The sequence below is a fragment of the Somniosus microcephalus genome, chromosome 7 (genome assembly GCF_052327205.1).
Source record: "Somniosus microcephalus isolate GS21.2 chromosome 7, FLI_Smic_1.0, whole genome shotgun sequence".
In the NCBI taxonomy this organism is placed as follows: Eukaryota; Metazoa; Chordata; class Chondrichthyes; order Squaliformes; family Somniosidae; genus Somniosus; species Somniosus microcephalus.
The window spans coordinates 57,688,618-57,715,446 of NC_140993.1; the positions used below are offsets into that span (position 1 = coordinate 57,688,618).

General features: G+C 44.5%; 1 protein-coding gene across 5 annotated transcripts in view; it reads right to left on the bottom strand.

The window, feature by feature from the left end:
• The window catches only part of LOC147114649 (DNA topoisomerase 1-like), a 183,914-nt gene that overhangs the window by 64,804 nt on the left and 92,281 nt on the right, over positions 1 to 26,829 (bottom strand). For 4 of the 5 annotated variants that reach the window (XM_085992493.1, XM_085992495.1, XM_085992494.1 and 1 more), the window contains 3 exons: positions 21,749 to 21,918; positions 11,777 to 11,892; positions 8,707 to 8,828 (listed from right to left, as the gene is read on the bottom strand). In XM_085992493.1, the coding sequence (XP_085848619.1) occupies positions 8,707 to 8,828; positions 11,777 to 11,892; positions 21,749 to 21,918 (408 nt within the window). Of the gene's footprint in view, positions 1 to 8,706; positions 8,829 to 11,776; positions 11,893 to 20,273; positions 20,542 to 21,748; positions 21,919 to 26,829 lie in introns of those variants that run through there. The other variant, XM_085992497.1, reaches the window with a different exon arrangement.

Sequence of the window (26,829 nt, forward strand, 5' to 3'; positions counted from 1 at the left end):
AATACACTTCACCCCGCCGGATTCAATTTTAAACAAGGGGTGAATGTGGTAAACCACTGTTCGTATTCCTGTTTGTCCTGTTTGTATTCCACTGTGTACATGCCTGGACATGCCTCGGCTGACTCCTCCCACAGGTCCTAGTATAAAGGTGACTGCTCCCCAGCCCTTTGTATCCTGGACCGGTCGACCACGCGAGGCAGACCTCCATTCTGTTGTTAATAAAAGCCTTTAGTTACTCTTCTAACTCTCAGTCTTTTATGAGTAATTGATAGCGCATCACTCTCCCACTCTTTTTCCCCCCTTCCTGGGCAGCAGGAGCACCCCCAGTGCCAGGAAGTTGGCTGCTGCTGCCTTCCCCTGGTGAGTCATCCCCCTCAACAGTATCCAAAGCGGTATACTTGTTTGAAAGGGGGATGTCCGCAGGGGTTCCCTGCACTACCTGCCTGCCTTTGTTGCTCCGCCTGGTCACCCCCTGTGCTGCCCTACCCTGAGGCGTGAACAACTCGCTAAACGTGCTATCCACGAGCCTCTCAGCATCGCGCATGCTCCAAAATTCATCCACCCGCAGCTCGAGCGCCGCAATGCGGGCTGCAAGTAGCTGCAGCTGGATGCATTTCCCGCACACATGGTCGTCAGGGACACTGGCAGCGTCCCTGATTTCCCACATGGAGCAAGAGGAGCAGAACACGGGTCTGAGCTCTCCTGCCATGACTTACTCCTTTAATTAATTAAAAAATTTATTCAATACCCCAGTTACAGGTATACTCTAGGGCGCTTTATTTACCAACTGTCCCCACTACACCAGAGACCCTAGAAATTTAACACCACAGAAGTCAAGCTTGTATTGAAGAGAAATACTCACCAACCAATCACTTACCTGCTCCCTGGTGACGTCACACTCTGATTACTTTTTACCTCTCTCCTCTGCTGTTGATTTGGTATGCCTCGCTGCTCCCTCTGGTCGGGCCTCGTTGGTGGAGCCGGTTTTTAAGCCGGGCTCCGCCTTACCTCGCCTCGCTGCTCCCTCTGGTCGGGCCTCGTTGGTGGAGCCGGTTTTTAAGCCGGGCTCCGCCTCACCTCGCCTCGCTGCTCCCTCTGGTCAGGCCTCGTTGGTGGAGCCGGTTTTTAAGCCGGGCTCCGCCTCACCTCGCCTCGCTGCTCCCTCTGGTCGGGCCTCGTTGGTGGAGCCGTTTTTTAAGCCGGGCTCCGCCTCACCTCGCCTCGCTGCTCCCTCTGGTCGGGCCTCGTTGGTGGAGCCGGTTTTTAAGCCGGGCTCCGCCTCACCTCGCTGCTCCCTCTGGTCGGGCCTCGTTGGTGGAGCCGGTTTTTAAGCCGGGCTCCGCCTCACCTCGCCTCGCTGCTCCCTCTGGTCGGGCCTCGTTGGTGGAGCCGGTTTTTAAGCCGGGCTCCGCCTCACCTCGCCTCGCTGCTCCCTCTGGTCGGGCCTCGTTGGTGGAGCCGGTTTTTTGGTCTCGATCTTGGCTGTGCAGTTTGTCACTGAATAAAAGATTACTTCTCTACAGAGAAAAGGGGGAAATTAAATAGAAGGAACACTTCCCCATGTCTGTCAATTCTTGGAAGAATTATCACTTCAACCCGATCTTCAACGGCACCATCATCACGGAGTTTCCCAGCATCAACATCCTGGGAGAAAATCACCAATGACCAGAAACTTGACTGGACCAGCCATCTCAACAAGGTGGCTGTAAGAGCAAAGCAGAGCATGGCTCCTAGAAGTGGATCCCCTCCTGACTACTCGGAAGCCTCTCCTTCAAACTACAGACTTGAGCCATGTAGATGTTGAATACTCACCTCTCATCTAGATGGGAACAGCTGCTAACAGAAGAAGCTGGACACCATCCAGGACAAAGTAGTTCACTTGATTGGTGCCCTTGCCACTGGACTCAAAATCCAGCCCCCTCTATCACCAGTGCAATGTGGCTGCAGTACGTACTAAAAACAGGATGCACTGCAGCAATTCACCGCGCTAAATTTGACAGCACCTGCCAGGCCCTTGATCTCCAACACCAAAGAGGGCAAAAACTGTAAAATCATGCAAGTGAATCACCTGCAAGTTTCCTCCAAGTCACATACCATTCTGACCTAGACATATACTACTGTTTCTTCTTCGTCACTAGGTCAAAGTAAGCACATAACATAAGAATTAGGAGAAGGAGTAGGTCATATAGCCCTTCGAGCCTGCTCTGCCATTCAGTAAGATCATAGCTGATCTTCACCTCAACTCTACTTTCCTGCCAGATACCCATATCCCTCGATTCCTCTATAGTCCAAAAATCTATCTATTTATCTAGCTCAGCCTTGAATATGCTCAACGATGCAGCCTCCAAAGCCCTTTGGGGTAGAGAATTCCAAAGATTCACAACCTTCAGGTGAAGAAATTCCTCCTCATCTCAGTCTTAAATGGCCGACCCCTTATCCTGAGACTATGCCCCCTAGTTCTAGACATTCCAGCCAAGGGAAACAATCTCGCGGCATCGAAGCTGTCAATCCCCCTCAGAATTTTGTAGGTTTCAATGAGATCACCTCTCATTCTCCTAAATGCCAGAGATTATAGGCCCAATCTACTCAATTTCTCCTCAGAGGACAACCCTTTCATCCCAGGAATCAGTCGAGGGAACCTTCATTGCACCGCCTTGAAGGCTAGTATGTCCTTCCTCAGATAAGGCGATCAAAACTGTACACAGTACTCCATGTGTGGTCTCACCAAAGCTCTGTACAATTGTAGTACGACTTCCTTACTCTTGTACTCCAACCCCCTTGCAATAAAGGCTAACATACCATTTGTCTTCCTAATTGCTTGCTGTACCTGCATGCTAACTTAGTGTTTCCTGTACGAGGACACCTAAAACTCTCTGAACACCAACATTTAATAGTTTCTCACAATTTAAAAAATATTCTGTTGTTCTATTCTTCCTACCAAAGTGAATAACTTTACTTTTCTTGACATTATACTCCATCTGCCACCTTATTGCCCACTTCTATGAACCTGTCTATATCCCTTTGCAGACTCGGTGTCCTCCTCACAGCTTACTTTCCCACCTGGCTTTGTATCGTCAGCAAACTTGGATATGTTGCACTCAGTCCCTTCATCCAAGTCAATAATAAGGGATGTCCAGAGGCCTGGACTAATAATCCAAAGGCACTAGATCAAATCCCACCACAGCAGCCGTGGAATTTAAATTCAGTTAATTAAATAAAAATCTGGAATAAAAAGCTAGTGGTGACCAGGAAACTACCAGATTGTCTTAAAAACCCATCTGGTTCATTAATGTGCTTTAGGGAAAGAAATCTGCTTTCCTTACCTGGTCTAGCTGATGTGTGACTCCAGACCCACAGCAATGTGGTTGACTGACCTCTGAAATGACCTAGCAAGCCACTCCGTTGTACTCAAACCGCTATAAGAAACAATAATTTAAAAAACGGACGGATCACCTGGCATCAGCTTCGGTCATGACAACGGCACACCCAGCCCAGTCAACCCTGCAAAGTCCTCCTCACTAACATCTGGGGACTTGTGCCAAAATTGGGAGAGCTGTCCCACAGACTAGTCAAGCAACAGCAACAGCTTGACATAGTCATACTCACAGAATCATACCTTTCAGCTAATGTCACAGACTCCTCCAACACCATCCCTGGGTCTGTCCTGCTGGTGGGACAGGACATATCCACCAGAGGTGGTGGCACAGTGGTATACAGTCAGGAGGGAGTGGCCCTGGGAGTCCTCCACATTGACTCTGAACCCCGTGAAGTCTCATGGCATCAGGTCCAACATGGGCAAGGAAGCCTCCTGTTGAGTACCACCTACCGCCTTCCCTCAGCTGATGAATCCGTACTCCTCCATGTTGACCACCACTTGGAAGAAGCACTGAGGGTAGCAAGGGCACAACGTGTACTCCGGGTACAGAATGTACTCCACCACAATTTGTAACCTCATGGGGACTTCAATGTCCATCACCAAGAGAGTGGCTCGGTAGCACCACTGCTGACCGAGTCCTGAAGGACATAGCTGCCAGACTGGGCCTGCGGCAGGTGGTGAGAGGGCCAACACGAGGGAAAAACCTACTTGACCTCGTCCTCACCAATCTAGTGGAGACGAAGTCCCGTCTTCACACTGAGAACACCCTCCATTGTGTTGTTTAGCACTACCACTGTGCTAAATGGCATAGATTCAGAACAGATCTAGCAGCTGAAATCTGGGCCATCAGCAGGAGCAGAATTATAATCTACCACAATCTGTAACCTCCTGGCCCGGCACACTACCATTATCAAGCTAGGCGACCAACTATGGTTCAATGAGGAGTGTAGAAGAGCATGCCAGGAGCAGCACCAAGCGTACCTAAAAATGAGGTGCCAACCTGGGGAAGCTGCAACACAGGACTACATGCATGCTAAACAACAGAAGCAGCATACTACAGACAGAGCTAAGCAATCCTACAGTCAACGGATCAGAGCAAAACTCTGCAGTCCTGCCACATCCAGTCATGAATGGTGGTGGACCATTAAACAACTGACGGGAGGAGGCGGCTCTATGAATATCCTCATCCTCAATGATGGCGGAGCTCAGCACGTGCGTGCAAAAGTCAAGGCTGAAGCGCTTGCACCCATCTTCAGCTAGAGGTGCCGAGTGGATGATCCATCTTGGCCTCCTCCTGAGGTACCCACCATCACAGAAGCCAGTCTTCAGCCAATTCAATTCACACCACGTGATAAAGAAACAGCTGTGCACACTGAATACAGCAAAGGCTATGGGCCCCGGCAACATCCCGACTGTCATGCTAAAGACTTGTGCTCCAGAACTAGCCTCGCCTCTAGCCAAGCTGTTCCAGTACAGCTACAACACTGGCATCTATCTGACAATGTGGAAAACTGCCCAGGTATGTCCTGTCCACAAAAACCAGGACAAATCCAATCTGGCCAATTACCACCTCATCAGTCTACTCTAAATCATCAGCAAAGTGATGGAAGATGTCGTCGACAGTGCTATCAAGCGGCACTTACTCACCAATAACTTGCTCACCGATGCTCAGTTTGGGTTCCGTCACGACCACTCTGCTCCAGACCTCATTACAGCCTTGGTCCAAACATGGACAAACGAGTTGAATTCCAGAGATGAGTGGAGAGTGGCTGCCCTTGATATCAAGGCAGCATTTGACCAAGTGTGGCATCAAGGAGTCCTAGTAAAATTGACGTCAATGGGAATCAGGGGAAGACTCTCCACTGGCTGGAGTCATACCTAGCACAAAGGAAGATGGTTGTGGTTGTTGGAGGCCAATCATCTCAGCCCCAGGACATTGCTGCAGGAGTGCCGCAGGGCAATGCCCTCAGTCTAACCATCTTCAGCTGCTTCATCAATGACGTTCCCTCCATCATAAGGTCAGAAGTGGGGATGTTCATTGCCACTTATCAGCTCAAACCTGAATGTCGTCCAGGTCTAGCTACATGCGGGCATAGACTGTTTAATTATCTGAGGAGTTGCAAATGGAACTGAACACTGCAATCATAAGAACATAAGAAATAGGAGCAGGAGTAGGCCAATCGGCCCCTCATTGGAGTTCAGAAGAATGAGGGGCGATCTTATTGAAACATATAAGATTGTGAAGGGGCTTGATCGGGTGGATGTGGTGAGGATGTTCCCAATGATGGGTGAAACTAGAACTAGGGGGCATAACCTTAGAATAAGGGCCTGCTCTTTCAAAACTGAGATGAGGAGAAACTTCTTCACTCAGAGGGTAGTAGGTCTGTGGAATTTGCTGCCCCAGAAAGCTGTGGAAGCTACATCATTAAATAAATTTAAAACAGAAATAGACAGTTTCTTAGAAGTAAAGGGAATTAGGGGTTATGGGGAGCGGGCAGGAAATTGGACATGAGTCTATGTTTGGAACTGTCATGGCCCTGTGGGTAACGGAGCGGGCCCAGGGGCCGTGTAGCCTGGTTCTGCTCCTACTTCTTGTGTTCTAATTATGTGTTAGATTTCAGGAGATGGTTCTATTCCTGTTCCTGGCTGGGGTGGAGATCACCTTTTACAGAAGGTAAGTACTGTAGAAAATATAGGGACAGTGATCTCCTGGACGAGTTTCGATTGCCTAGATGGGTTGGAGAGGAATTTCCCAGATTTTTTTCTCCCAAATTGGCCATTGGGTTTTTTAAATCTGGTTTTTCGCCTCTCCCAGGAGATCACATGGGTTCGGGAGGGATGTAGAGTGATAGTAGATTTGAGGTTAGGATCAGATCAGTCATGATCTTATTGAATGGTGGAACAGGCTCGAGGGGCCGATTGGCCTACTCCTGCTCCTATTTCTTATGTTCTTATGATTGCAGTGTTCAGTTCCATTTGCAACTCCTCAGATAATTAAACAGTCTATGCCCGCATGTAGCTAGACCTGGACAACATTCAGGTTTGAGCTGATAAGTGGCAAGTAACATTCGCGCCACACAAGTGCTAGGCAATGACTATCGCCAACAAGAGAGCAGCTAACCACATCGCCAAATCCCCCAATAGCAACATCCTGGGGGTCATCATTGACCAGAAACTTAACTGGACCAGCCACACAAATACTGTGGCAACAAGAGCAGGTCAGAGGCTATGTATTCTGTGGCGGGTGTCTCACCTCCTGACTCCCCAGAGTCTTTCCACCATCTACAAGGCACAAGTCAGGAGTGTGATAGAATACTCTCCACTTGCCTGGATAAGTGCAGCTCCAACAACACTCAAGAAGCTCGACACCATCCAGAACAAAGCAGCTCGCTGGATTGGCACCCCATCCACCACCTTAAACCTTCACTCTCTCCACTACTAGCACACCGTGGCTGCAGTGTGTACCATCTACAAGATGCACTGCAGCAACTCACCAAGACTTCTTCGACAGCACCTCCCAAACCCATGACCTCTACCATCTAGAAGGACAAGGGCAGCAGGCGCATGGGAACACCATCACCTCAAAGCTCCCCTCCAAAGCACACACCATCCTGACTTAGAAATATATGACCGTTCCTTCATAGTTGCTGGGTCAAAATCCTTGAACTCCCTCCCTAGCAGCACTATGGGAGTACCTTCACCATGTGGGCTGCAGCGGTTTAAGAAGGTGGTTCACCACTACCTTCTCAAGGGCAATTGGGGATGGTCAATAAATGCTGGCCTTGCCAGCGACGCCCACATCCCAGGAACTAATACAAAAAGACATTATAAATAGCTGAGGCCCAAGCACTGATCCTTGCAGCACCCCACTAGTTGCAGCCTGCCAACCGGAAAATGACCCATTTATCCCTCTGTTTACCAATCCTCTATCCATGTTAATATATTACCCCCAACCCCATGAGCCCTTATCTTGCATAGCAACCTTTTATGTGGCACCTTATCAAATGCCTTTTGGAAATCTAAATATACTACATCCACTGGTTCCCTTTTATCCACCCTGCTAGTTACATTCTCAAAAAACTCTAATAATTTGTTAAACACGATTTCCCTTTTAATAAATCTGTGTTGACTCTGCCTAATCATATGATGATTTAAGTGCCCTGTACTACTTCCTTAATAATGGATACCAGCATTTTCCCCAATGACTGATATCAGGCTAACTGGCCTTTAGTTCCCAGTTTTCTCTCTCCCTCCTTTCTTGAATAGCGAGGTTACATTTGCTACTTTCCAATCCGCTGGGACTGTTCTCAAATCTATGGAATTTTGAAATATCACAACCAATGTATTCACTATCAATGGAATGTATTTTCATTGAGAATATTTCTTTAAGTGTCTGCCACTGCTTACAGTCATACCTTTTAATCTAATTTCCCAATCTACCTTAGCCAACTTACCACTCATACTCATAATTGGCTTTATTTAAGTTTAAGACTCTTGTTTCAGACTGAAGTATTTCACAGAAAAACTCAATGTGAAATTCTATCATATTATGATCACTCTTCCCCAGAAGATCCTTTACTATGAGATTACAAATTAACCCCATCTCATTACACAACACAAGATCTAAAATAGCATGTTCCCTGGTTGGTTCCATGACGTATCGTGGAATGCCTTACCTATCATTATTGTGGGATCTGCAGTGGTTCAAGGCAGCCCATTAACCCCACCTACTCAAGTGAACTAGGGATGGGCAATAAAAGTGCATTTGTCAGTGTTGCCCGTATCCCGAGAACAAATAATAAAAAAGCGCAAAGTACTATTCATACTGTGGACCAGCTCAGATTCTGTTCAGAGAATGTTAAAAATATACAGATGGTCTGTTAGCACCTGCAACAGTAAAAACAGATGCAGACTGAACTCTGCACTCAATTTGCTTAAGTTTTTAAACCCAAAATGGTAATTTGTCTTTTCTCTTTACTGATGCTGACAGGATTTCTAGCATTTTCAGTTTTAAATTCACATTTGCAGTTTTTCTATTTATCTTAGATTCCATTCATCCAGATTTTAAAAAACTGATGATTTTGAAAAGGAAGTGTCTCGGGACATCAAATTAAAAAATGTGAAAACCATCTCTTACTCATTCTCCCTCAGGACCTCTAACTGTGGAACTCCTTGCCTCCCTCAGTCTTCCAATCTACGGGCTTTTAAAGTCTAAACTTCGCGTCACCTAATCAATATTTCTTAGGACTATCATCTTCTATCCTACGCTTATCAACTTTGGCCTTGACTCATGATCTAGGTTTCTCAATTGAAACAGAAGTAAAACACACCTTCCGCCAGTCGTTAAAGAAGTTTTGTCTGAAGACTTCTTTTGTAGTGTACTCATGATCCAGCATCTTGGCGAAGAAGGTGGCCACTTCTTCTGCTACGAGACTCAACTTCATTTGATTTCCTACACACAAACAAACCCGATTTACAAAACAAACCATCACATGTGAAGAGGGGCAAAGAAAGTCTACTACAAACTAACTGTGGAGATTTTAAATAAAATGCATATTGAAATAAAACTAGGAAAATGTTGTGCGAGGTGTATTTCTATCAGCATCTGAAAAGAAAAAAAGGGCAGGTTACTGTGTATTTCTTTGCCAGAACCATAAACTGGTTAAAAAAAGTTACCTTCTGTTTTCAGATGCTGACTTATTTCCATGCACAGTATCCAAATTTCTAATAACTATTAATTTAAAAGATTAAGGACCAGAAGTAATTAGAACACTGCTCTTTCACCTGGAATCTATTCCATACAGATGAGCTGAAAGAATCTGCCCATTATGTGCTTCAAGGATAGCAAAGGAGTTTAGGGTTATTGTCAACCCAGTTTGAATTGGTAAATCTTACTCAGTTCAGCCGGTGTGGGGAATAGAAATGTCATACTACTTCAGCAAGTGATTTTTCAAGGTTTGTTTGGAGATGCAATTTATTTTAAAAAATAACATGTGTCTAGTTCAGTTGGTAGCACTCTCGCAAGTGACTCGGGAGGTTGAGAGCTCAAGCCCTACTATGGACTTGAGCACAAAATGTAGACCAACACTTTACTGAGAGTATGCTGCATTGTCAAATTGCCATATTTTGGACGAGAAGATAAATGAGGCATCATCTATCTGCTCAGATAGATATAAAAGATCCCTTGGCAATATCTGAAAGAGTGGTGAGTTCTTCCAGTGCCCTGGCCAATGCTGATCCCTCAATCAACAAGGTTCCACACAAAAGATTACTGATCAAGATAAGAAATCACAGGATTGGGGGTAATATACTGGCATGGGTGGAAGATTGGCTATCTAACAGAAAACAAAGAGTTGGGATAAATGGTTCATTCTCGGGCTGGCAATCAGTAACTAGTGGTGTTCCGCAGGGGTCAGTGCTGGGACCCCAACTCTTTACAATCTATATTAACGATTTGGAGGAAGGGACCGAGTGCAACATATCCAAGTTTGTCGACGATACAAAGATGGGAGGGAAAGCAGTGAGTGAGGAGGACATAAAAAACCTGCAAAAGGACATAGACAGGCTAAGTGAGTGGGCAGAGATTTGGCAGATGGAATATAATATTGGAAAGTGTGAGGTTATGCACTTTGGCAGAAAAAAATCAAAGAGCAAGTTATTATCTAAATGGAGAGAAACTGCAAACTGCTACAGTACAAAGGGATCTGGGGGTCCTGGTGCATGAAACACAAAGTTAGTATGCAGGTGATCAGGAAGGCCAATGGAATCTTGGCTTTTATTGCAGGGGGGATGGAGTATAAAAACAGGGAAGTCTTGCTGCAATTATACAGGGTATTGGTGAGGCCACACCTGGAATACTGCATGCAGTTTTGGTTTCCATATTTAAGAAAAGATATACTTGCTCTCGAGGCGGTTCAGAGAAGGTTCACTCGGTTGATTCCGGAGATGAGGGGGTTGACGTATGAGGAAAGGTTGAGTAGGTTGGGCCTCTACTCATTGGAGTTCAGAAGAATGAGAGGCGATCTTATCGAGACATATAAGATTGTGAGGGGGCTTAATCGGGTGGATGCGATGAGGATGTTTCCACTGACGGGTGAGACAAGAACTAGGGGGCATAATCTAAGAATAAGGGGCTGCCCTTTCAAAACTGAGATGAGGAGAAACTTCTTCACTCAGAGGGTAGTAAATTTATGGAATTTGCTACCCCAGAGCTGTGGAAGCTGCGACATTAAATAAATTTAAAATGGAGATAGACAGTTTCCTAGCAGATAAGGGAATTAGGGGTTACGGGGAGAGGGCAGGGAAGTGGACGTTGAGTCTAGATTCGGATGAGCCATGATCCTATTGAATGGCGGAGCAGGCCCGAGGGGCCGTATGGCCTACTCCTGCTCCTACTTCTTCTTATGTTCTTACAATCAAAAATATTACATTGCTGTTCATTCACTGTGCGTAAATTAGCAGGTGCGCTTGCTTATACAACAGCGACTACACTTCAAGAATAATCCATTGGTTGTAATGCACTTGGGATATGCCGAGGACATGAAAGCGCCACATAAATACAACTTCTTTAAGAGTAGACATGGCTTTACTCGGCCTCAGGGTATTCCTGATTAGGGATTTAAACATGGGAAGGGGACCAATACCTGCCGCTGAGGATCACTCCGTGCAGGTTTTACCTCCCCTTCCTTTCCTGAAAGCACTGACCTATATAAAACCGTATGATTCCATTGGCGTTTCCAACCTCCACATCAGGCAATACACTAACAACTGAGCTACTGGTGAGCCTGAACCGACAGTTTAAAGCATCATATTTAGAAACAACAGAGAACCAAGACAAACCTGTAAATGAACAGCTATATTTGTAACATTTAGGAGTAAAAGAAATTTGATAGAGGAGGAAGGTTCACTTTCTTCCCATTTATGTATTTATTGTAAAACTGACATTCAATACAAACAGGTGAATAACAGAATCGAACATATAAATTACACATAGCACATCACAATAATGTATTTTTGTAACCACGAGCAAAGCAACAGGAGAGCAGGTAGTTTATTGTATATCCTATGATGATTGGGCCATTTCATAGCATGCAATCACAACTATTATGTTGCACAAAAATTATCTGAAGTGTAATCCTTGTAATCTGAAGTTACTCTTTACTGTGCATCTTACCAGCTCCCTACTTTAAAAAAAAATTGCCAAGTTTGAGGGCATGAAGGGGCTTCACAATACTTGAAAAAAGCATCCCCTACTAGTCACTGACATTTTAATCTGCTATACTAGGTATCCTTGTTGCCTCGTTGAGTAATGCTCGAAATGATTAAAAAAAGTGCATCTTCTGTTGATAACTTACCCAGACCATTGGTGCATTAAAAAAATGGCTGCCCACTGTAACTCACCATTGTAACAGAAATCAACGTCAAAAGGAAGTGGCTCATATTTGGGTGCAAACAATGGACCTTTGTGTTCCAGAAACATCCATTTTACGCCATCCTCATAGTGTTCCTCTTCCCACCTGATGACGGAACCAATACATCCCACAGGGAAGAAGAGTTAGAAGAGACCAATACTAAATATTTTGCAATGACATATTTAAGCAATAGAAAAGACTACCTACCTGCTAGTGTCTAATTAATTCTTTAAATCAATGGTATGCTCCACAGGCAAGGCCACATTTCAGTAATTTTTCCCCCAGAAAGTCCCAGGGGATAATATCCTTATGCTTACAAAGCTATGATGGGATGACATCAGAATGTATCCTATTTGATCATTATAAAATGCCGGACCACATGCACACCCCTTCCCCCAGCCACATGGAGGCTTCACTTCATCCTGACACAAAAATCCCAAGAGTAAAAGGAGAAGACCCAATGAATTTATTACCAGTAAAGCTGAGGGAATAGGAGGCCTGCGTGTGTAGAGGCCTTAGGTCAGCTCAACTAAGTGACCTGCCAACATTTGGAACAGGTCCCGGAACCATAACCTTACAAAGTTGAGTACCTTCAGGAGACAAAGGGGGTAAAAACCTAGAAGGGGAAATGAACCTAGTCATCAAGAGGCATCCTCAGCAGGTATTTGTAAATCCCTAAACAAGCAAGATCGGGTTGGTCAAAGACACTTGATTGTACTCATCCATAACAATGAGCAAAACAATTTTGCAAGATTAGAATTTTAGATCACATTAACCAACAGGGTTAAAAGGGAGAACAATTTAACGAAGAACCTGAATGGGAATGAAGATTTCTAGACCCCTTACATTAATTGAAAAAGCAAAGGATATCTCAAAGAAATATGGAAGATTGATAGCTTCTCGTGGATAGAGCGTCACCCACAGGTGCCAAGAGAACTCTAATGTTGACCTTACACGAGCGAGGGTTATACCACCAGGAGGACCAATTAATGTATTTCTTTCTCTTCTCAGAAGCCAACAAAGTCTGCACTACTGGAGATGAAAATCCTTGGCCTCCTCAATGTCCGTTTATCTCCATTTGTTGAAACAATGGAGATCGGTGGTTATGCAAATCACTGACAAAGTAGGATCATCTCTGGGCAAATTCTTTCATGGTGGAGACCAGAAAAATGGCCCACCATCATACAGGAGCACAACTTTAGTGTTCTATGAATTAGTCCTCGTCCTTCATATATTTGGATTTCAAGCTAATCTAGGAGGTTAAAAAAATAACTTGCTTGGAACACTTGTAAACATCATATCCTGTTTAGCTCAAGATCAGACTTCTTGTAGCTGTCAACCCCCTGGAATGTGGCAAAGACAGTTATCCAGGCTATCCCTGATGGGCAGCTCTAATGAGTGGTCTATAAATGGATAAATATGCAAATGCCGCAGCCTTAGGGAACACTCGGGTTAAATAAAATATATTTATGGCTGCTACTGTGGAAACTAAACAGCAAGAGTTTTTGAACAGGTTGGACAGCAATGTTTAAGCAGGCATTTTGTATATTTTCTGGACAAAGCCTAAATGATTTGAGGTAACCACCATATTTTTTGACAAACTTGTTCAGTGATCAGACATTGGGTGAAAGATGTCCATCTTTTGGGAACCAAAAACCATGATGAAAATCTTTTTTGGGGAAAGAAATTGCTTAATTGCAAGGGACCATCTATCTTGGATGCCACCAGCTTGGTAATGCCCCAAGAAGCTGCAGAAATGTGAAAGATCGGATTGTAGGGTTTACACTCTGATAGGAACATAGGAACAGGAGTAGGCCATTCAGCCCCTCGAGCCTGTTCCTCCATTCAATGAGATCATGGCTGATCTGCGGCCTAATTCCGTATACCCGCCTTTGGCCCATATTCCTTAATACCTTTGCTTAACAAAAAGCCATCAATCTCAGATTTAAAATTAACAATTGATCGAGCATCAATTGCAGTTTGCAGAAGAGTGTTCCAAACTTCTACCACCCTGTGCGTAGAAGTGTTTCCTAATTTCACTCCTGAAAGGTCTGGCTCTAATTTTTAGACCACGCCCCCTAGTTCTAGAATCCCCAACCAGCGGAAATAGTTTCTCTCTATCTACCCTATCTGTTCCCCTGAATATCTTGAAAGCTTCGATCAGATCACCCCTTAATCGTCTAAATTCTAGGGCATACAACCCTAATTTGTGTAATCTCTCCTCGTAACTTAACCCTTGGAGTCCGGGTATCATTCTGGTAAACTTACGCTGCACTCCCTCCAAGGCCAATATATCCTTTCTAAGGTGTGGTGCCCAGAACTGATCACAATACTCCAGGTGCGGTCTAACCAGGGTTTTTTTAATTTTTTTTTATAGTTTTTGTATAGATTGTCTTCTGACTTGATCTTTGAAATCTATCTGCACTATATTTGCTGTGAAGCAAAGTAGATAGCTTCACATTTACACAAGATGACAGATGACTACTGAACCTAAAAAAAAAAAAACTGTGTGTTTTTCTGCTGGCTACCTTGGATTGGACCTAGATCAAAGCAGTTTGCTCTAGGATCTTGGCTAAAAAATACAAAGGCTGCTGTTTCTGCCTCATTCTATAGGCTGGTTTAGAGATCCTACTAATAGTACTTGCAAACTTCAAACATTTCCATCAGTTTTCAATGAAAAAGCCCTCCCGTTGAAGGGCATCTGCAGCAGCTTTGTTTGCAACTTATTGAGATGCACGGCCATACAAGTCATTCATCAAGATTTCGGTGTTAAGCTGCTACATTTACAAAGCTGCAGTTGCGAGAAGGTCTGGAGGAGGTCCTCCAGCAACTACAGGAATGGCTCACTGGCAGGGCTTTGAATGTCAATTATTACAACCTGGAGCAGAGCTACTTGCTTATAAAAGATGAGCAATGAATTTAAAACCAGGTTATCTTGATTAGGGCAGACTCCTTAGTGATGACATTTTGACCCCACAAATTATGTCCCAGCTGAAGATCTCGTCACAAAGAAATAGAATCTGGTACACTTCTCCAGGTTGGTGGCAGGAATTATTATGTATATATACAGGCTAATTAGTACACGCAATTTAAGTCTATGTGCCGCTTCCACACATCTTTCCAGACCCCCTTGCGCATACATGAGTTAAAACCTGTAAAGATCAAAGAAGTTGACCTTTAAGAGATCTGCAGCAAATGGTTCTAATCCCAGGGTAAGGACAGGCTGCCTGAATGAGGCCCTTGGTATTTGAGGAATCGCCAGGCCTCTTGGCTCTCTGATGCCAAGACGAAACTCTTCCTTCCACAGGATCTCAGGACTGTCTTGATGCCAAGGTGAACTCCATCACTGCTGACTGACATGGCAGACAGAATGAGAAAATGGAATTGCCATTGCAAATCATTAGTACTGATCAGATCAAATAGAGTTGCAGCTGGTATCAAGCTGGCTATTTGGGCAATTAGCCTGCGGCATAACGGAATTAGAATTGTGCATAACCAAAGTTTTGATGGGACAGAGGGGTGGTCAGCACCTACCCCTTACCAATTTTACTTCCGTGTTTAACACGTTTTTCACAGTCTTAGCAAAAAAGGACACACTTTATAAGCAGCCATGTCATGTGTACCACAGAACGCAGAATCACAAGAGCCTCTGACCATAAAAGCTCAGGTGTAAGTCAATGTTTGTTGCCCCCATACACTGAAACATTTAAAAAAAGGAGGAATTCATCACGTGGCAACAGAAGCAGACCATACCAACAATCAAAAATATTGCTAGGGATGGAGTGAGATCAAAATGTTTTTCCAAAGGTGAGATAACATGATTTAAAACCATGGGTTCATCTTTTTGCAGAGGTATGGGAAAGATCATGCACTTAATGTTCAATGTTATGACATCACAAGCACCAAGCAGAAGGGAAATGGTCTGTCCAGGGGTAGGGAGCATTACTTTTTAGTCGAAGCACTGAAGAAAGTAGCAAGATTGATTTGAGTTTCAATTTTAATCCCTAGCATGAAAACCCTTAGGTAGGCCAAGTGTCACCAATTAGGGAGAGCATCCCAGTGGCTCCACTGCAAGAGCAGAAGAAACAACATCACCAGCCTGATGGCCACCCCCAGAGACACCCAATCCCCCAGGAAACGGTGCCAATAGACTGGAAAGTCAACATCTCTAGCTTGCAGTCTGGTCTGGAGTTAGGGGGCCCGAGAAAAAGTTTCAGGTCATTTGAATTTATATCCAATGTCGTTTGTAAGAGACACACAGGTACAAAGATCATCACTGGAGCTGCACAAGAGAGATGCAGGTTGTACTCAAGGGTTTCCTTATCAACATTAGAAAGAAAATTGGCATTTTTAAAATAAAAATTACAATCCATATATTACTTTATTTTATAAAATTGGTTAGTACTATGAACAAAAATCATCTCCTCTCATAGTACTGTACCTTGACCTTACAGGGCAGAGTAAAGAACAGTACAGAGGTATGGCTTCCACCATCCCCAGGGGTACTTGAGGATTCAAAGAATGAAGAATTAAAATCATAAACTGTTTCAATTTACCATAATTGTTTTGAGTTAAAGATTAGACCACAAACTCACCATCATAGACATTATTCTTCATCTACTGGAAAGGCAGCTTTTGAAAGCTTTTTAGGCAATATATTGGGGTGCTGAAAACGGATATGAACTGCTCTCAAGGTAGTCTACATCATCTCTGGGAGAAACTCCACAGCTACCAAGAGGTGCAGCACAAAATTAACATGCAGCAGCAGCACAAAGCTATGTGTAACAGACATTGTACATTAACATTTCATTGCCTGTGAAACACTTAGAGATGTTCCTTGGAGCTGCGATAAGGCACTCTAGAAATAAAAAAGTTTCCTTTAAAGTCATTGCCCTTCCCCAGATGTCTCCATTTAAAAGCACTATATAGGGGTAAGGCATTATTTTTTCCTCACTTACTCAGACAGCTATTTATAAAGGAGCTACATGCTGTCATTAAATTGGAGGGAACCTTTCCTAATGGTATCATGAATACCTACTGGTTTTCATTATCTTGTGCTTACACTATTTTCTGATGTGGACTTACACAAGCAATCCCTTCCCACACCCTCAAAAGCTCAAACCTAAAGTGCCGGTGTGGGTCATATACAATCTTCAGTGAATAGTGAGTCAGCAGTTTGTAGGATGCATTGATGTCATCGTCATTCAAGCTGCCATTCGTCTTCTCATTACCCCCCAACGTGGCTACACTCAAAGTGGCGGACCTGGTGACGCAAGGAAATGGAGCTCCATAATTCAGCTTTTTAAATTTTTGGCAAAAAAAAAAAAAAAAAAAATCTACCAATTGCTATAATTTAAAAAAGGAAAATAAAGTTCCACTTTATCTAGCAATCATAACGTAAAAGAACAGATCAGATAATTAAAATGATTAGTGATGCTGCTCTGCAGTTTAACAACAGGCATAAATGTAATGCCACAGCACGGTGGCATAGTGGTTAGCACTGTTGCCTCACAGCGCCAGGGACCCGGGTTCGAATCCGGCCTCGGGTGACTGTCTGTGTGGAGTTTGCACATTCTCCCCGTGTTTGCGTGGGTTTCCTCCGGGTGCTCCGGTTTCCTCCCACAGTCCAAAGATGTGCAGGTTAGGTTGATTGGCTATGATAAATTGACCCTTAGTGTTAGGGGGATTAAAATGTGTGGGGTTACGGAGATAGGGTGGGATATGTGTTGGTGTAGGGGTTACGGGGATCGGGTGGGATATGTGTCGGTGCAGGCTCGATGGGCCGAAATTGCCTCTATCTGCACTGTGGGGTTTCTGTGATTCTGTGATAGTGTTGCAGTTTGATTCCATATAGCAAGAAATATGCCATATGAGTGGCGTTAATATTTGTCTTTGAGGCAATTATTAGTGGAGTCAGAGACAAATCACTTTCATGTCAGCTTTGGCAGGAGACCATCTGTTCCTCTATTCTATCACAGCAAATTATCTACTCTGCAAACTGGTGTTTCGGAGTAAGAATGTCAATTGGGGGAGCTTTGTTCTAGGTCCCTATTCTCATTAAGACCAGAGTTGAAACTGCTCCAATTCATTTCAAATCAGGCTCCTTAGAGCCAGCAGTTCCTGGTATCTTTAGTCTGTGGCAGATTCAAACTTGGGTCAAGCGGTGAAAAGACAGTGTGCTACTTCACTGCACCACCCAGGCTTAGATTGGAGATATTGGGGGAGAAATTGGGTGAGTAGTGTGATGAAATATTCCATTCATCACTCATTGGTATTCTCTGCCTGTGACTGTGGTTGGTTTCAGTTTAATTTCCCTTACCTCAGTTCCGTTTCCTCACCATTGTATTGTACTATGTGTAGGGCTCCGCCCATACCTGGCCCCTATGTAAGCTGGCCCAGCCTGCATCACATCCAGTACGGCAGACCTCTGGATGGAAGATACCTCTCCTCTGTGTGTTACCTTCTAAGTCAATAAAAGCCTCGTTTTGTTTCGCTAACATCGAGTCTCGGATTTATTGAGGCACATCAAGTAGCGCCACCTTTTAGCGCCTAAAGAGGCAGGCAGTGGCTGTAGCGCCATTGGCTGCGCCTCCCGCGATATTCAGGAGGGGCGCTAATGGTGGCGTTAGCCTGTTGCGCTGCGTCGCCACCGATGACGTCATCGGTGTGCGCAGCGCCCCATTCGCGATATTTGGTAGCGAATGCCGCAGTTGCGCCGTTCGCTACCCGGGCCCGGTTCACGGGGCCTTAACTTGCGCCGCTGCCGGCACAGTAAGGTGGAGGTGCGGGGCGGCCGCTTTTTCGGCGGCCGCCTGCCAGCACCTCCGTCCCCGGCCTCCTAACACCCGCCGCCACCCCCCCCCCCCGCGGCATTGCCAGCTGTTTCCCGAGAGCCACGCACTTCTCCTTGGTGCCGGGCTCATTTGCCAGCACTCGCGAGCGGGGATCGCGCTGTTGCAGGCACCTCCCCCTTAACAGTGTGAGGAAGGCCTGCAGTACCGCAGCGTGCCGTGCCGCAGCGTGTGGCGCTGCGGCACGTTGCGCTGCGATAATCAGTTTCAGCGCCCTAAGAGGGACGCGGAGCACCTCGAGCCTCGCCCCGTGTCCCTCGAGGGGCACTGAAACTGAATTTCTGGCGATCGGTATTACTCCGATCGCTGCGCTAAATCCTGCGCTCAGGCGACTTTTGCGCCACTTTGGCGCCCCAACCCAATTTCTAGGCCATTAAGTTAAACCCATCGCCCACAGTACACACGACCCAAAAGCACTCAATACATTGGGAGCTTCAACCTGCTGCGACACAAGACACTTTGGGGATTTACCATTCTCTGGTTACAGACTGTTTAACAACTTTGCATAAAATTCCTTTTTTGTGCTATTTAATAGATCAATAACTAAAAGTTAAAAAGATATCACAAACACATTAAACCAGGCCACTACAGGAAATTAAAGCTCTCTGGAAGCAGTAGCTGCTACACCAAGACACTTAAAACAGACAGCAGCAGCGACAATTTATCGTCTCGTCATGGAGCGAAGCATTATATAGAACCATATAGAACAGAAGGCAGCCATCCGGCCCATCATACCGGTGCCGGCTCTTTGGAAGAGCTATCCAATTAGTCCCACTCCCCTGCCCTTTCCTCGTAGCCCTGCATTTTTTTCCTTTTCAAGTATGTATCCAATTTTCTTTTGAAAGTTACTACTGAATCTACTTTTACCATCCTTTCAGGCAGTGCATTCTAGAACATTTCTCGCTGTGTAAAAAATTTCTCATCTTCCCCCCTGGTTCTTTTGCCAATTATCTTAAACCTGTGTCCTCTGGTTACTAACTCTCCTCCTGCCAGTGGAAACAGTTTCTCCTTATCTACTCCAGCAAAACTCCTCATAATTTTGAACGCTTCAATTAAATCGTCTTAATCTTCTCTGCTTGAAGGAGAACAATCCCAGCTTCTCTCGTCTCTCTATATAAATTTAATTAATTAAATATCTCTATTTACTAACCTGGGAGTATACCTTTAATCACTAGGCCCTATACTACTACGACCAAAATATTGTTCAGTTCTCTAGAGAATCAAACTTGATAGCGGTCTAATTACTGGTCTGGTGAAAGCTGGGACCCTGCGGTTTCATCGGGCTCCACAGTGCCACTGGAGGGTTGCAATTGTCGTCACTATTTTTAGCAGCTTTTGATGAAAAGTTCTGTTCTTTAAAGACTTCACTTTCAATAATGGGCAAGCTGAAAACGGTGCAACCAAGCATCTCTTCCGCCCACCCCGTCATTTCCCTATTTTCCAGTCAATTAAATCTCACACACACAAGACATATAGCGAGGCTATCACATCGCCTCAGGAGTGAAAGGACAGAGGGTTTCAGGGGTTAACCAGTATAAAATAAATTAAAAATGCTTTGAAGACAGTGTTACCAGTTAACCTTTTGTTTCTTGAGAACAATCCCACCTGATTACAGAATTGAAAGTTGTAACCTACCTCTTTCCTGCAAAATGTGCTCTCTGAAGAACAGAAACTGTGCATCTTAAAGTCCTCACAGATAAATAGGTGTGCTTAATGTTGAAGTTAGCAAAGGCTAGTTTTGTTACAGCAGCCACACATCTGAACATAACAAAACACTGTCAGCAGAGATCCCCAGAGATTAGCTTACTTCAAAACACACTGCACTGAAAAAGAAACCCCCTACACATAAAACACTTGCTTCACTCATTACTGCTACATTTTGAACTTCAACCTGGAAACAGTTCCTATGGTCCTGCTAATTTTTTCCCCTGCAGACAACACATTTCTGCACATGGTAACTGATCCTACAGACTAGCACAAGCCTCGCTTTCAGTTCCTAGGGGAGGGAGAAGAGAGAAAACAGGGTGATGAAGAAAAAGGGAATAAACAGCCTACTTATTGTTGACAGTTTCAAAGTGAAAACAAATACTTTTCAACTCAATAGCAATTAGATTTATTTTAGAATTTTTGTTCCTTTACAAACACTCTCAGGCAGTTTCTGGGCCCTGTCATAAATGCGGTGTCAATTTGAAAGTAATGCAAGGCGATTCTATTTAACCAATTTTCTTCCTGTAGATCTTAAACATATTGAAAGAATCTTATAAATCTTTCAAAAAATAAAGTGGAACAGGGTCTCAAATGTCAGCCTTGGCTCAGTAGTAGCACTCTCACGAGTCAGAAGGTTGCGAGTTCAAGCTCCATTCCAGAGACTTAAGCACACAATCTAAGCCGACACCCGAGTGCAGTACTGAGGGAGTGCTGCACTGTTGGAGGTGTTGGCTTTCATGAGACATTAAACCAAGGCCCCTCAGGTGGACATAAAAGGTCCCATGGCACTATTTGAAGAGCAGGGAAGTTCTCCCAGTGTCCTGGACAATATTTATCCCTCAACCAACACAACAGATAATCTGGTCATTTATTTCATTATTGTTTGTGGGACCTTGTGTGTAAATTGGCTGCCACATTTACTACATAACAACAGTAACTACGCTTCAAAAGTACTTCATTGGATATGAAGTGCTTTGGAACATCCTGAGGTCATGAAAGGCGCTATATAAATGCAAGTCTTTCTTTCATGCAGGAACCTCTTTTAATGTAAAGAAACCACAAATTTAACAGGGAAGGAGAATCTCGTGGCCAATTTTGGTGGGTTTAAAAAGAGAGGCTGGTGATTTTATATTGTTACTCTCTCGCCCCTCTTTTCCACCTCTTGCATTTTAAATTGCGAAAACAGGCTTATTAAAAATCTAATGCATTAAAATACCCCTCTCAACCCATAGCAAGGTGGGCATATCTCTGCTCCCAATCCCACCTATTTTTGAGGCACTGCACAGAGGTTGTACAAAAAGAGAGAAATAATGAATGCATCAAAAGGTAACATGAAGTTAAAAAAATTGAAGGTGGTACAATTACACAACAACTCTTCCCCATCCCAAACCAATTCATCTCACCATTTCCATTTAGCTGCATCTTTTTTCTTCTCTTCCTCCCCTTTCAATTGGGTCTTCCTTTTACCATCCTTCAATTTCTGCTTTCTCCCCTTCTTCTCTTTGACCTCGATCTTCACACTCCTCTTTACCTTCTCTGGTTCCCTTCTTGATGTCTTGCTTGCAGATGATGTCTGTTTTGAAATTAAAAATAAAAAACCTTTTTTTAAATGAGCATTTTAACATGGTATTCAGGAGCACAGTAAGAGAGGACAAAACAAAAAGGTTACTGCTGTCCATTTTAGTGAGGTTTATTTTCCCTCTTTCAGGAAGTACCGAGAACAAATACTGCAGCGTATATTTCCTGGTTACTAAGAAAGGAACACATCTTTATTGTGGCAAACTGATCTTATTCAGCCAAGCTACCCAGTTCAAACCATTCCCAAAAGCCACTGAGCACAAGGTAATTCATTCAATCTTCTCTCTCATTTCTGTAGTGTTTTACTTACTTAGTTATTCATTCATTTTGAAATAACATTCGGGTGAACTTTATCTTGGGTCGGGGCGGCGGGGGGGGGGGGGGGGGGGGGGAGGAAATGACAGCACTGGTAGGGAATACTACACTACTTTTGGTGCCCAGAATGCACAAACATTCCCAAGCACAGAATAGCCAGTTGCAAAAAGTAATTTGGCAATAAATCCTTAGCCTCATCTCCATAGCCTCACACTACCTTACCTCAGCATTTATCCCTGCAAGCACCCTCCACTTGTTCAACACCACCTACTCCTCATCTCCCACTCCATCAGCAGCGCACCTTCAAACAATATACCCCCACCCACTGAACTCCCTCACCCAGCACCTCCCACCCTACATTCAGATATAGTAGTGTAGTGCTCATGTTACTGGACCAGTAATCTAGAGGCCTGGACTAATAATCCAGACAATGCAAGTACAAATACTACCATTTGAGAATTTGAATTCAGTTTCAAAATATCTGGAAATGAAAAGCTGGTATCAGAAAAAGTGACCACGAAGCTGTTGAATTGTCGTAAGAACCTGCTGGTTCACTAATATTTTTCCAAAGGACATTACCCCGTCCTTACCCAGTGTGGCCTATATATGACTCCAATCCCATACCAATGTGGTTGACGTTTAACTGCCCTCAAAAGGTGACCTAGTAAGCCACTCCATTGTATCTCTCCACCACCAGTGCAACAATGTACCCCACCTAGAAGATGATGCACTGCAGCAACTCGCCAAGGCTTCTTCGACAGCATCTCCTAAACCCGTGACCACCAACACCTAGAATGACAAAAGCAACAGGCACATGGAAACACCACCACCTCCAAGTCACACACCGTCCTGACTTGGAACTATATCACTGTTCCTTCATAGTCACTGGGTCAAAATCCTGGAACTCCCTACCTAACAGCACTGTGGGAGTACCTTCACCACATGATTGCAGTGATTCACCACCACCTTCTCAAGGGCAATAAATGCTGGCCTTTCCAGCAATGCTCACATCAAGAATGAATTTTTTTTAATTTGTTTTTTTTTAAACTCACAGGGGAGGTGCTGAGCAGAATCAGATGTTTCTCTCCATCCAAGGAGGAAGGGAGTGTCTGGATGGATCCTGGGAGATCAAAGCTAACTTATACCCATGTGTAACTTTCTCAAGATTCAGCTGAGTACCTTTTCAACCAGGCCCATTTTACCAGCAGAACTGTCAAGAGTGCAATATTGCAATTTTGAGGGAAAGCTTCAGGTGTCTCATCAGTCTGGGGATGTTCTATACTTTCACCTGGCTAAGATCTCAAGTAGTTCTATAGCTTTGCCTTAAGGAAAGACCTTCTATCAGAGGCCTTTGATAAAGACAATCAAACGCATTGATGGATTAGCCAGATAAGCAGTAGCTGCCTAGAGGATGTGAAGTTTCTGGCTGCAAAATATTTGAGCCCATCTGATATCAGGTCCTTCTCTTGATTGTTACCTCTGTCCACTGCACGAGCAAGTTGTTCAATCTTCCCTTTCTCACCATAATTATTTCATAAAGATAGACATTTCTCTGCATGCATCAAGTCACTTGGATCCCATTCATGCTACCTCAAAGCCACTTCCAAATATTGACAATAAACCATGGGGGAAAAATTCAGTTGCTTTGCACCTCGTTAGCACCCTAAGAGGGCGCAAAGCCAACTAGTGCCTGGGCGCAGCGCTGCCAATGCCTCCTGTGAAATTCAGCAGGTGGTTAGCGGTAACAGTTAGCGCCCCGTGTTGCTGCGCCACCGGCGACGACGTCATCGCCGTGCGCAGCGCCCCAGCCGCGATCTTAGGTAGCGCCCCCAGTCAGGGGGTCCTACCTGCGGCCGGGGCGTCGCTAGTTAAAGGGGAGGTGGCGGGCGGCCATTTTTATTGCTGGCCGCCTGCCAGCACTTGCCCCCATAAAGCCCCCAACGGGGTGCCGGCTGCTCACTGAGCCCAGCACTCCTCTCAGTGCTGGGCTCATTTACCGGCACTCCCGATGCCTGGTGGCCCAGCTGGGCGCCAGGATGCGCTGCGCCAGGCCCCTCCCCTTTAATAAGGGGAGGAAGGCCTGCAGTACCGCGGCGTGACATGCCGCAGCGCCACAATATTGCCTCGCAGCGCCCCAAGAACGACGCGGGGCACTTCCAGTAGCGCCCCTTCTCCCTCTGAGCGCTACCTGGGAAAATCAGCCGTGGGGGCGCTAATTTTTTTGGGGTTGTAAAAATAGCGCCCCAGCGAAGTTAGCGCCCCAAAGGGGGCGCGACTCAATTCTTCTCCCCGTGTCTGCAAAATATTAATCAAAACCCATACTGTAAATGTGCCTACCGTTACTTTTCAATGTGTTGCCTTTTAGTACTGAAATAAAGAATAGATTGGCCTTCCAAAGCTAGGCTTTATTAACTTTAAAATCAGCAGCATATCTTTCCACATCCAGTCCCAACTAAAGCTAGAAAAGGACTGAATTTAAGGTAGCCACAACACATCATGTGATCATCAACTACCAATGAGATTACAACACATATCCCAAGGCAGTTAACAAACAACGAATCACAATACTTTTACTAATCAAGGAATAATCACCACAAGTACTAGTATAGGATGTACAATCTCTCACACTATGATTCATGCTTCTCCGGGTGCTACACAAGTGGGCAAGGTCTTATATGGCTTATGGCATGGAGGTGACCCTCTCAACCAAGTCCCAAGATGGTGGACCTATTGCTTCTGTTGTATGCACAAGGGCAATCAGGTTCTGCTTCCTTTCTGCCACATGTGCAGGCATCTCAGGGGTATGATGGGAAGTCATCCATCAGTTGCTACCCTGAGCGACTGCACCATCATGTAAATACATTCTTGCCATCCCACTAGTACTCGGCTCTAGATATGTTCGGCCATTGATTGGGAAAGGAGACATAATGGTACCGATCAGATCGGTAAAATCCTGAGAGGGCGGTCTACAATTTGTCAAAGCCAAAGGAGGCAGCCCTCTCTAATATGGCATCCAAGGCCTCTGGGGGAACCTAAAGAGTGCATGTTCGTAAGTTAGCAGACGGAAAGGGTCGTTACAGCCGAACCTGATCCTGTCCTCACTTGACACTCTCATAAGTATACCTTCAAGCAGGGGACTGACCTGCTCCAAAGCCTATTGAAAGTCAGCTGATAAGATGTGCATGAACACAAACCTGGCTGACTCTCCTGCAGATTTCCCCAACCTGCCCTTCATTTAGTATTCTTCTACCCCAATCCCTTAATTCTTCACCACAGAGCCACTGCTGTTATTGAAAACTCAGCCTGTGTCCCACCACTTTGCAGCATTGTCAACCCAGTGAGTCAAGGTTGGCTCCTTCCGTCTCTCCTGAATGTTTACAGATGAAGCATCACTGGAGAATGCAATCAACAATGGAGACAACAATGATCCAGGGATACAACATGCGTAATTTTGATGGCATTCCATCAGTGCGGTACCTGAGACTCCAACATTAATTCGGACATGGTGTCCCAACTGACAGGAACAGGAAAAACAAACAAAAATCCTGTAGATCTTCTATTTCCCACACAAAAATTCACATTACAGTACTGTACTATTTTAACATCCTTGTTCAATCTACTCCAATCCTACTGTTCAGGGTCAGCGTCCTTCTCCAATTGCTTGCTGTGCCATTTTAAGGAACAGGCCCTCAGGTCTCATTTGAGAATCAAAAAATGAAAACAGAAAAAAAAATTGTAAAGGGTTTGCAAATTAGTACAAGCAAATCAGTAGTTTAAAAAAAAATCCACACATACTTGTGTGGTAAAAAAAAAATCAGAGAAGATTTTTAAAAAAGGTTATACATATACTCCTGCAGGTATGACTACATCACAATAAAATAGCAACATCACAAAGTGCCTAAAATTTAGCAGTTTTAGCTCATACTGATTTTACATTTACAAAAGTTGTGAATGTTTTTAATGGACTGAGATTATGATAGCCAGCTAAAAGTGGGCTAATAGCTCCACTCAAGAAGTGACCTCATCACTTGTGACTGATCGGCCAGCTTCAATTGTGGTGTTCTTCACTGCGTCATAGCCCTTTGTCCTGTAATATTCAGTATAACTAATGAATTCAGGACACCTACTACAATTCAGACCAGTCAGTTAGAACATTGTGCTCTTTAGGAGCTACCCAGAATAATGTGACCAAACATCTCTTCTATCCTGCATGACAGAGTTTTTTAGGTTTATGTGCCAAAACATACAAAACTGCCCGATAATTCAACAACTCACTTAAAATATCCCATAACAATAGAAACAGTGGAAAGTCACCATAAAGGCCATTTAGAATCATAGAATAATACAGCACAGAAGGAGGCCATTCACCCCATCATGCCTGTGCTGGTTTGAACGAACTATCCAATTAGTCTCACCCTCTTGCTCTTTCCCCATAGCCCTGCAGATTTTTTACTTTTAAAGTATATATCCAATTTCCTTTTGAAAGTTACGAATGAATCTGCTTCCACCACCCTTTCAGGCAGTGCATTCCAGGTCATCATAACTTGTTGCATAAAAATGTTTTCTGGTCAACTCTCCTCCGGTTCTTTCG